At 36.3% G+C, this 12,021-nt stretch overlaps 1 protein-coding gene across 6 annotated transcripts in view; it reads right to left on the bottom strand.

Moving 5' to 3' along the window:
• The window catches only part of EIF2AK4 (eukaryotic translation initiation factor 2 alpha kinase 4), a 42,504-nt gene that overhangs the window by 22,277 nt on the left and 8,206 nt on the right, over positions 1–12,021 (bottom strand). For all 6 annotated transcript variants that reach the window (XR_015729302.1, XR_015729304.1, XR_015729296.1 and 3 more), the window contains exons 4-14: positions 10,924–11,097; positions 10,343–10,423; positions 8,963–9,111; positions 7,772–7,887; positions 6,854–7,011; positions 5,509–6,044; positions 4,438–4,547; positions 3,791–3,948; positions 2,884–3,314; positions 1,105–1,174; positions 674–757 (exon numbers count right to left, since the gene is read on the bottom strand). Coding sequence is in view for 2 of the 6 variants with exons in the window: in XM_034417884.3 (XP_034273775.2) it covers positions 674–757; positions 1,105–1,174; positions 2,884–3,314; positions 3,791–3,948; positions 4,438–4,547; positions 5,509–6,044; positions 6,854–7,011; positions 7,772–7,887; positions 8,963–9,111; positions 10,343–10,423; positions 10,924–11,097 (2,067 nt within the window). In the remaining 4 variants the exon portion in view is untranslated. The remainder of the gene's footprint in view (positions 1–673; positions 758–1,104; positions 1,175–2,883; positions 3,315–3,790; positions 3,949–4,437; positions 4,548–5,508; positions 6,045–6,853; positions 7,012–7,771; positions 7,888–8,962; positions 9,112–10,342; positions 10,424–10,923; positions 11,098–12,021) is intronic.

Here is a 12,021-nt window from a genome sequence, read left to right as displayed (position 1 = left end):
TTATATTGTTTGATCAATTCTAAGGGTGTATAATACCCAGTCATGGTAGCCATTACCCTTTTCAAAGGTACACAGTATTTAATTAACCCAGATACCACAATTTTGAATGTTTCATGCAATGGGATGAAGCAAATATAATACAAAATGGTTTGTTTTAAAAATCAGCCAAAGCTTTTAACACCTGTTCTGCTTGTGGATTATTTCTCATATCAGATGCAACAAGTAGACATGTTCTTCTCCCACAGCAGGGGGCAGTATCTGGCTGACCTTAAGAAGCTGACAGGATTAATACATGGAGGGGAGACCATCAGGAAATCACAAAGCTTTAACCTAGAGTTGAAAATCCCACAGCAGTAAGGTCCAAATTGGGGAATCAAAACACATCCCAGCACAACATCTCATGTCCATATTGAAAACAACATGCATCCATCCATGTAGTTATTAGGAGCTGAGCTTGAGCTGAGAGAGATTTTGCTATTTTAAGCATGCTATGAAATCATAAATTGTTTGCTTCTAAAACTTGTAAGGCTGAAAAAAATTACTTGTCACTGATTTCTTAGATAGCTTCTGATTCTGGATACTGACTATAATATTACTTCTATCTCAGAAACAGAAAATGTTCATTTTATTTTGAATACATTTATTCTGGCTGTACCAAATGATAATTTCCAACCTGAATATAAAGATGGTGCACAGTCTGAATCGCTGATGTTTTGTTTTCTTCACTAGAACTATCTTTTTCCTTGTAGTCTTCATCCTAGATCACAAAAATACAGAAGTACAATATAAGCAAACCTAATTCTTCACTACATATATTTAATCAGTCCAGAAATCCACTGATAACATTTCCTTCATTTAAAAACAACATTCTTATGTGCTAAAATGCCAAATAAACCTGTTTTGTTTGCATTCTACTATCCATCATCACAACATGATGCTGGGTACAAATACTCTTATCAATAAAGCAAATAGCAACATTATTGTGGCTTTTAATTGTAAGCAGAATCATATCACAATAATGCTGTAGAGCTTTTGATTATCAGACTATCAATCCAAAGATTTGAAAGAAGAGACTTAAAGATGTATTTTCAACAGAATATTTACCATCATCTGATTTCTACTATTGTCTTCTTCATGATCAAAAATGATATCACTTTCAGAATCTGCTGCTGGCCTAAATCAAGAAACAAGAGCTTTTAAATATCCAAATATTTGTAGAAGGTGCTTTTTAACTTTTTCCTCACAGGTTCCCGGAGGTATCTTCCCATGCCAATCCCTCCCTATGGGTTATCCAATTCCCTATGGGAATGGTAATTCATTAGGTTAAAAAATTACTCTATTGGTGTGATATTTAATTCTAGTTTCATTTAATTATGATTCTTGACGAATGTATCTTTTCTTTTATGTACACTGAGAGCATATGCACCAAGACAAATTCCTTGTGTGTCCAATCACACTTGGCCAATAAAGAATTCTATTCTATTCTATTATTGTGAGCTTTTATTGTTTCAATTACCCTGTACACTAGAATAGATATGACCTACTTAATTAAAAACAATGTATAATCATATTAAAATAAAAAATGACAATAAAAATTATCGCATCTCATCTCATCTCACAGGCAAAAATCCTAAAAGATGGTTTATCTTCCATTTCAGATGCTGTACATAGTTTAAGCACTGATAGTCAAGATGCATGTTTCAAGGAACCTGTTGGTGAACAGGAAGGTGGCATAACTTCTACATAACACAAACTTAACGCAGCAGATGGCCAACATGGGTGTCAAACCTGTGGCCCATGGCCCGGATGCATCACACGCTGGCCATGCCCATTGGTTTAGCAAAGGGGAAAAAAGTTGCAATTCATCACATGACAACAATGTGTCACTGCAAGTTTGACACCCGTGGTCTAGTGCTTAAAGCACCAGGCTAGAAACCAGGAGACTGAGTTCTAGTCCCACAGGAAAGCTGACCAGGTGACTTTGTGCCAGTCACTCTCTCTCTCTCAGCCCAATTCACTTCACAGGATGATTGTTGTGGAGAAAGGAGTATGTTAGCCACTTTGAGTTATTTATCAAAGAAATAAAGGTAGAAAATAAACAAATAAATGAAAGACAGTATCTTTCTGCAGATTTGAGTCCATACTTATGTGCAGATTTTACGGATTCAATTAAGAAAATAGTAAACGTGGCAGGGACAAAAATTTGCAGTGATCCATTCTGCAGTTCCAAGTAATGAGGTTTTTCAAGCTGATTTCCAATTGTCAGTGAAGAAATTAAAGCTGAAAAGAGACTGCGTATTTCAGCATGGCAACTGACATACTTACAAGAAAGAAAGATAAAGATTTCGGAATGGCTTTCAGAGATTCCATGCCATTTCCATTACTGAAAATTTATGAGGAAAATGAATACATGCAGTGCATCCAAGGAGACTTAAGAATATTTCTGAACTAGAACTGCAAGGAAGGGAAAAATTCCAAAAGCAAAGTATAAAAAGACTCTTCCCTGGCTACAGAAAACATGTTACTTCTGCCAAAGGAAGTGTTACAAAGTTGTAACTGAAAGGATGTCTAACCTTCTGCATCTGCCACATTCTAGTTTTCTTACTCTGAACCTGTAAATAATTGTAGATAAATAATAAGTATACATTCATATCTGCAGGAAGATGTTGCACTTAACTTTGTACCATGTAACCTCTGAAAGATAGAAGGTTCCTGCAGGTAGGAGGTCTAGGGAGAATAAGCAAAAATCATCTTCCATTTTCACAGCTGCTTCTACTAGATTCCAAGCATCAAATAAAATAATCCCTTCCATGAATGAACAACCTAATCAATCGACGGTAAACAAGCAAAAGGAAAGCAGAGAAACTCAATGTTACTACTTACAAGAAGGACTGCGAAAAGACTCCTTCCCCTTCATCATCGTCATCGTCGTCATCATCATCACTGGATTCCTGATCACCTCCACTGAACCTGGCACTGGTTGACCTTTCACAGGAGGTGCTCCACTCCACCGAACTGGTCAAGATAGGAGGAGGGGCGTTTGCTTCTATGTCATCCACAAATGCCTGCTCACCTTTCCCATTCTCAGCCAGCTTCTCAGCTACTTTCTTCTCTACTGTGCTTTCCGATGAAGAATCATTAAGCAGAGGACCCTCATATTTCTCTATCCAGGCGTTGTAATATCGCACAATGTTCTCATGGTTTAGCCGTGACAAAAGTGTTACTTCCCCTTTGATTCTTCGAAACTGCTTGCTTGTGGGATTTATACGAATACGCTTCACAGCATAACAGCAGCCATCTAGTTTGTTCTGGACCTGCCCATTGAAAAATGTTACAAAACATTTTTATATGATGCTTCAATGAACATCATATAAAAATAATTCCTTCTGGGCACCCGCTCATTTCTTTTTACCCAAAATAAATCCTTTTTTTTCTCTCTCTCTTTATTCTTTGCACAACTGGATAAGGTCAGCATTTGTTACACAATCCCTGTTTTATTTAGCAACAGTGCTTAGACTTATATACCACTGCATAGTGCTTTTACAGCCCTCTCTAAGCAGTTTACAGAGTCAGTATATTGCTCCTAACAATCTGGTTCCTCATTTTACCCACCTCAGAAAGATGGAAGGCTTGAGCCTGGTGAGAATTGAACTGCCGAACTGCAGGCAGCCGGCAGTCAGCAGAAGTAGCCTGCAGTACCGCATTTTAACCACTGTGCTACCACAGTTACGCATATACCTCAAAGAGATTCTACAGAGTAAAATTTATTTTGTGCTGAATACTGCTTTACCTTTATGACTGCTCCAAAGGCTCCTTTTCCAAGCAACTGTAGTTCTTCAAATTCATTGTAATAACGGGAAAGTTGCCTCTGTGTTTCTGTGACATGAACATCACTAGCGATCTGACTGCTAGAAATAACAGTTTCAATATCATCTATTGCTGATGAATCTGAAATTAAATATATATATATATATATTTAATGTGCGCTCCCATTGTGAACTGGTAGCAAAGGTAAGTGGAACCCAGCCCTGATTTGCAGGTGCCTCAAAGTCACCCAGCCAGCTTTCAAGCCTAAGGGAAGCTTAGAATTCACATGATGAGGATATTTACATCAAGAATACTCCCTATCTGAAAAATACAAGATAGGAACATTTTGTGACGGTTCAGGCATAAATAATGGTTTAGAATTATTTTATTGCCTATTGATTCCAACTGGTGTTAGAAATTATGATATTGCACATCTGAAATTCTCTCACACAAAATATTTAAATAAACGTCTACCAAAAACCAGAAAATCACCTCATTATTTTGACAGGCATTTTATATTTAAATATGCAACTCTCTTAACACAATCTAAAGATATATGCCATGCATTTTAAAAACACAGTTATATATTTACCTAAAAGGTTAGCACATTAGAAACATTGAAATATTTACCATCTGGGCTTTCTTCCAATATGGGTGCTTTTACTTGTGGTGGATTTATAAAACTATGCTGTAGTAGCTGCTGAGGACTCCATCTTTCTTTATCTTCCAAGCAAACACACCTGAATGCGATCCAGACAAATAGAGGGTTAAAGTTGCTATTTAGGTTGTAACTATATAAATCTTTGACATTTTTGCAATTAAAGCTGCAAACCTTAAGTATAGATAGTCCTCGATTTACAACAGTTAATTAGTGACCATTTATAAAGTTAAAACAGCACTGAAAAAAGTGACTTATGACCATTTTTCATGGTTACAACAACAGAAAAAAACCCAGAGGAAAAGATTTAAGTGTAGAACCAAAACTAACAACAACCCTCCCATTCCAAGTTAGTTAACACAGCATTATAAAATCTATATAAGGTGTAAAAATATTTTAATTATTCACCAACATTTGATTTTAGAGTAATGCATGCTTTTTATTGTTTTCAGCTAATAGGGGAAAACTTTAAAAAAAAAAACCATATTCCTGTATGCATAAATTCCACTTGCACACCTAAATAACTATCTTGGTGTCAAGTTTCGAGGTTGTCTCAAATAAATTGCATTTCAAACAAAGTCTTTGAAGGAAAACTCCCATTTTTTAAGCACGACATTCTGACTCTGACTCCATTGCAGCCAACACTGACTTCCAGACCCAAAACCCTCCCTTTCCGTTCCCCACTCCCCTGCTCTCATTGGCCATCTTCCAAGTCACTCTACCCCTAATCTACTGCTCCAGCTCAAAGGAATTTTCCCCCTCCCATCCCATCTCCTAGGGGATATTATCTCCAGGGAAAATAAGTAGGTGAAAAGTCAAATGTCCCTTTCCAGGTGCCTCCGCTTCTCCTTCTTATGTCAGCACTAGAGTAAATGCAGCTTGAAGTCCTGACACTTGGTTTGTAATCCTTGAATCATGTTAAAATCACAAAGAGCAATTATTATTAAATTATTTAAATGGTTAAGGAACCCACCTGTATCCTAAATTATAATTATGCATTATTATGTTCAATAATGGTTAAATGTTATGGGTTATTTACATACTTTTTCAAAAAGTCTTGAAAATCATCAGGCAAATCACTTGGAATTGTGATTGGATATTCCTTGGTTAGCCATCCTTGGCTGAGAGCAAGCAACATCAAACCCAATCTCCATACGTCTCCTTTTTTCCCTGGTTTGTTGGGTAAGGCGTCCTCACTAAATCGGACTTTGGTTTGCTCAAAAACATCCTCCTTACAGATTTCTGCTAACCGTTTGGAAATACTGTAGTCGGTCATCTTGATGTTTCCTTCAGTATCTACCAGAATGCTGGATGCACTCAAAACTTTGTGGACCACTGAATTACTATGTAAATAGTCAAGAGCTGACAAAAGCTGAGTTGCGTAATGCCGCAACTGATCAACGGGAAGCGGGATGTCTCTGTCCAAGTACACAGAAAGGTTAGATCCATTGATGTGTTCCACCAATATGTGTACTACAATTGAGTCACTGTGCTCTTTAAAGGTCATAGATAAGTAACGCACTATGTTAGGATGGTTTAATTTCATCAGAGAACTGAATTCTGTTTCTGCTCCCTGTATCTGTTGAAAGGAAACACACATTTCAATTAATATTGAATTATGGAAGGAATATGCTCGCTCGATATTTTCTGTACAAAGCACTGAACCTCAGTCAACTGAGGAAGCTAGATAAGACATTTATAAGCTTTTAATCATGTGTCCAACCTATCTTTTTCTGTTTTTGCACAGAACGTTTCATTAAGACTTGAATCATGGAAGGAAAGGATTATAGGAATGATCTTTAGGGCTGTGCAAGCTACCAAAATTATTCCGAGGAAGCAAGCATGGCATCTTTGAAAGAGTTTGGGTTAATGAGTTGATTTCTTGAAGCATACTGACCTGGTAGCCAGAAGATAAACAGAGTACTCTTAATGAATAGCAGAGAGATAGCATGCACACACATTTGCATGAGTGCAAAACACTGCTTCTGAATCATTTTCATAGCATGGAAAATCCTAATGATTAAAATAGCATGCCTACAGATTTGTATTGGAAATTTATGTTAACCCTGCCCAATCCAATGTCTTTCACTTGTGCTCTGAAGTCTCACAGAATCATGGCATCTATAGGACCAGAGATTGGAGAAAAATTATCTTTCTTCATTCATTTAATAATCCTTAACAAACAATTTCTACAAAAATATGTATGTATGTATGTATGTATGAATGTATGTATGTTTCTGTTCCAAAGTACCCAGGAAGTTTCACATTCATCAGTGATATTCAGTTCTTTGTTATGCAGCACATCTCAGGTGCCAGATATTATAATTTTCAACCAGCAACAATCAAAGGGGTCACAAGACTAAATAAAACACACAAAAGAATGATTACCTGTTTTTTACACTTTTCAACCTTTTCCTTTTCTTGAGTTGTGAGAAATTTTCCCATTTTCTTTTGCCACTGAAGTACCCATTCATGCACTTGGACAAAGTTGCCAGAACAAATATCTAAAGCATTGTAGATTGATTTACCAAGTTCTTCATCTTTGCCTTTAGATAAAAGTAGATAAAGATATTGGTTATTAATGCAGATATTCTGTAAATTCCAAGTTCATATTAAATTAGACATTAGTTCCATTTGATATGTCCTCTCTCCTTTTGTTGTCATTGTTTTTGATACACCGGGGTGAGGTAGAGTTGCATTCAAAATTAATAAAAAACTTTCAATATTTTTGGCGAACTTAAACTGAGGCATTTTGATCCTCTCTCATATGGAAGGAGAAATAATAAAAAGATATTGATATTCACAATTGCAAAAATAGACCACACATTCATGATAGAGATACGATCATTCTCACAATTATTATTGCTATAAAAGCCATCATATTATTATTCAACTTTAGAAGTGGCTTGCTGTTTCAGCAGAATGACCAGCGCAGCCTTAGCGACACCCTGGGGTTTTACTTGCCAAGGCACCTGATATCACAGATATTCCATACCCAGCGGAGATTCCATTGGGTGGAAAAATCATAGCCTTTTTGGCCTAATTTGATGCAAACAATGGTAAAAGCACAATGTCAGAACTGGAAAAAATGTAATATTTGGCTGGTAACATTTAACAATGCTTAAAGATAAAAAATTGAACAGTTTTGATCCTTTGAACTGTCAAATAAACACTGGATTACAAAAAGGGGGGTTAGCTTTCCTCCTTCACAAAGTATATATAGGTACATATCTTTTTACCTTGAAAGAAATGGACAAACCTACACGATATATATTTGCATTTCTAATATATTGATGTTCAACTTACCCACACATTTTCCTTTGTGTACTTTAAGCTGACCATTTGCACTGCTATGAAAGTTCAAAATTTCACATGTCCCTGGAGATTCTTCATTGCTGCAGCTAGAGTTTTGACGCTCTCTCCTATACAGCCAACATCAATATTATTTTCTTTGAGAAACATACAACATATCGGTCCGGATCTTGTGAACCGGTAGTAACAGCGGAAGGAGGCTCCGCCCACCCGCCCAGTCATCATGGACGCTCTGCACATGTGCAAAAGCTTCTGCGCATGCAAGCGAAGCAAGCGCACATGCTCCCGTTACAAACTGGTAGCCAAGGTAAGTGGAACCCACCCGATATGCAAAAATATGCCCCCCCCTCCAGTATATATACAACAGCCACTCAATTCACTGAGAAGATGGTCAAAATACTAGTTTAAGTGTGTGGTTCTAATGGCAAATTAATGTATTTCCACAGAACTTGGTTCATTTCTAATTTTAATTAAACTATTATAAAACAGAAGAGAACTGTTCATTTGGCAGAAAGCAAGTCATTATCTTGTTCTTTAGAAAATGTATATTATTTTCAAAAAGAAAAAGATAACCAAGGAAGAATTTTTATATATTATTCCTATTATACCATGTAATTCATTTATTTATGTAGTACACCCTCAACTTCATGGATTTCCTGTGAAGAAGAGGAGTCAATTATAACAATGGCTATGAAGTCTGAATTTAAATAATGAACTAAAAGTTAACAATTTATATAGCTTTTATATAAATTAGAAGCGGGTTACATATTTGCATATATGAATAATTTGCAAGTCTATTGTTTGAAGATACTGTCTGAAATTAGATCTTGTTTCTTGCATCCACTATAGGGTTAAACATAGTTTAATGTATTTATCTAACATCTACAGGAAGTGGAAAATTAATCATATATAATGGTATAAGCAAATTTCTAAAATGTCTAAGTCTCCTGGCACTAGAATAATCAGACAAATAATCAGATGGAAAACAAATATTCATCCAGCCAAAAATATTTTTTCTGAAATTGTAATGCATGCAGTATTCATTATTTTTGTTCTTTTGCTAATTTTCACACATTTGTATACCATTCAAAATGACATGAGCATCTACAAAACCCAAGATATTTCATGAGCAAAAGCAATTAATTCTCTTAAAATATCTTATAACCCATTTTGATAAATACATACTTTGAACGTCCTGCGGAATTTGCACGATATTTATTATTCCCTACATGGTCTGTTGCACCAGTTGTTATGCTGACAGTCGTTCTGTTCCCTGCAACATCTTGAACAGTAGAAGGATCCTGCTTTGTCAGAGTAGTGTTACTTAAGCGTTCCTGGAAAGATAGCGTGAAAGTGAATCACATTAGTGCACTAAAATCTTTTAAGTAACTACTTTTAAAATCTTTTAAGTAATTGATTTGTAGCCAGAATTGGGATCAGAAATTTGATTGTAAATCATTATGGTCATAAATTGAGGCAATCACATGAGAGGAAGTAATTTTGGGTAAATAATTCTTTTTTTGCAGTGGTTATTAAATGAATGCTGTGGTCATTAAACTAGCCATTTCATCTGAATAGATATTTTTTGCCAGAAACAAATAAATTAAAATGCAAATTGCATTCACGTGACCACAGGATGCCCTGACCCACCCAACATACAGTCATGTGATCGGGGTAGGGGCAGTTTAATAATTTATGATGGCTGAGAGTGCTTCACAGGCCATAAATCACCCATTCTGTGGCTGTTATAATTTTGAAAGGTCGTCAAACAATAAATCAAGGACTATTGTAGATGGACTCCTGACTGCAGCTCCCTTTGGAGGGAGGGTGTTAAAGAATGATGTGCTTTCTTAACTGAATATTATTTTCCTTGCTATTCAAGAAGTCAGTGTTGACAATGTAAATTTGCAACCTGAGGCAGAGACATTTATTCTATGCTGCTTTTACATACAAAATCTCTATTGAGTCCAAGTGCAAATGTAAGCATCAGGGTAATCTAGGTCAAACATATTTGTAACATTAGGAAAGGGGAGGGGGTTGCATTGGTAAAACCCACCATTCTATGTTTGGTATATATAAACCTATGGCAAGAATATCACACCAAACTTCTTTTGCTATCCTCAATCCCTTTTATTCCCCTCTGCTTATTCCTCCACTGTCTTAAAGAGAGAGATGAACAGCAAATAAAAGCTCCCAAGTCCACAGAGAATTTAGATCAGTGTTTTTCAAACTTGACAACTAAGATGTTTGGACTTCAATACCCAGAATTCCACAGCCAACATTCCTAAACCCATCATGAAAGAAATTCTGATCTTAAACTTCTCTGGGAGATGTTTTCAATTTGGGAGAATGAACTGCTTCACAAAAACCTTGGCAGGGCGTAAAGCAAATGAAAGGTCTGCCTCCAATCTTTCTAAAGAATACTGATGTTGTTTATGGCCTGCAAACTCCAAATCTGGATCAAGGCGTTTTGAAGCAATTCACGAAGAATTCTGCTAAAGAAAAAAACTGGCTGATACACATATTTCCTATTCTTTGGCAATGCAGAAAATATTTTTATAATACCTGTTTTGCTATTTCCTTCCTTTTTCTTTCTTCTCTTTTTTCTTCCTCCCTTCTCTGAATTTCATCAAGAATTTCACGTTGCTGAAATACATTCATTGATATGCCATAGAACAGTATTTTATTTTACTAAGCAGGAGTTTGGAAGATTAACAACAGATAAACAATCATGCAGAAAACAATATAGTAATCAAGGAATTACCAAGGAGGAAATCACACCCTCATCAACATTGGCAGGGCTTTGCTTTACTATATAAACAGGAAGCAAACTCCACATTCACTGGCATTAATGAGGTTACCTAGTTGAATAATAAAACATCTGCAAGCAAACAACCAAGCTCAGAGAGCACCAAGGACTCCATAGTTCAACTCTGAGCTACAATATTCTCTTCTATTGGAAAGACAGACTGATTTGTTGATTTGTACAGTTCTTCATTGTTTGGAAGAGTACTATAAAATATATTAGTAATAATACTCATATAAATGAATAATTCAGATTGTAGGCATAGGTTTTTTTTTCTGCTCAGATGAACAGACGTGAAATGAATAAGATGGGGAGGATAGGAATACTACAATGTTCTCACCATCTGTTCTTCTTTTTTCTTCAGGTCTTGAATTCGTTGTTGTTCTTCCTTGGCTAGTCTTTCTTGTTCCTTTCTTTGATTCTTTAGCATTTCTTCATGGAAAGATTTTGAAGGGGGTTTATTGTAATCACTGAGAAATGACTGTATGAATTCTGCCAGCTCAAATATCATCACCTAGAAAGGAAAGTTAGAACAATTAATCAGTGGAACAACTTGCCTCCAGAAATTGTAAATGCTCCAACACTGGAAGTTTTTAAGAAGAGATTGGACAATCATTTGTCTGAAGTGCTTGAGCAGGAAGTTGTACTACAAGATCTCCAAGGTCCCTTGCAACTATTGTATTCTATTGTATTCTATTGTATTCTATTGTATTCTATTGTATTGTATTGTATTGTATTGTATTGTATTCTATTCTATTCTATTCTATTCTATTCTATTCTATTCTATTCTATTGACACAACTGTTTAAATGCTTGCACTGGCTGCACTTATATATACATACAGCAGCACATCCTTCAATGAAACACAACTGATTTTGGCTTTTTTCTTTTAAACTAAATAACTAAACCAGCACAAGACTCAACTAAACTTGACTTCAGAAGATCCTGTCCCATCTCAACAATGAGTAACATAAACATTTCTATTGAATGCATAACAAATTGTCTTTAAATGTATTATAGTTCTAAATCCTACTAGTTAAAGCAGAATCAAAATAATTTCTCAACAGTGATTCAGAATGAAACTATATACCGTATTTTTCGCACTATAAGACGCTCCGGAATATAAGATGCACATTAGCTTTAGAGGAAAAAAACAAGAAAAGAAAATCTGCCTCTGCCTGCCAGCATCCATCCAGTATTCATCTGGCTAGCGTCCTTGCAACAAACAGCAAACAGCCTGCCTCCTCCATGTCTGCTGCCTCCACCAGGGAACGCTGGAGCCTTCGCTGCAGAGCAGCAGATTGGCTGTTGGATCGGCCTCTCGGAATACCACCAATCAACTGTTCTAGGTGGCGGGGATCGCTGCCGCCTCTGCCTATCACCACCGCTGCCTGTTTGCAGCTGCTGCCGATCGCCACCACCCATTTGCCACTGGCCAA

The sequence above is a fragment of the Pantherophis guttatus genome, chromosome 1, assembly GCF_059756535.1.
Source record: "Pantherophis guttatus breed Tessera chromosome 1, ASM5975653v1, whole genome shotgun sequence".
Lineage (NCBI taxonomy): Eukaryota > Metazoa > Chordata > Lepidosauria > Squamata > Colubridae > Pantherophis > Pantherophis guttatus.
The sequence above is the reverse complement of the archived record's forward strand: the minus strand, read 5'-3'. Positions and strand labels throughout refer to the sequence as shown.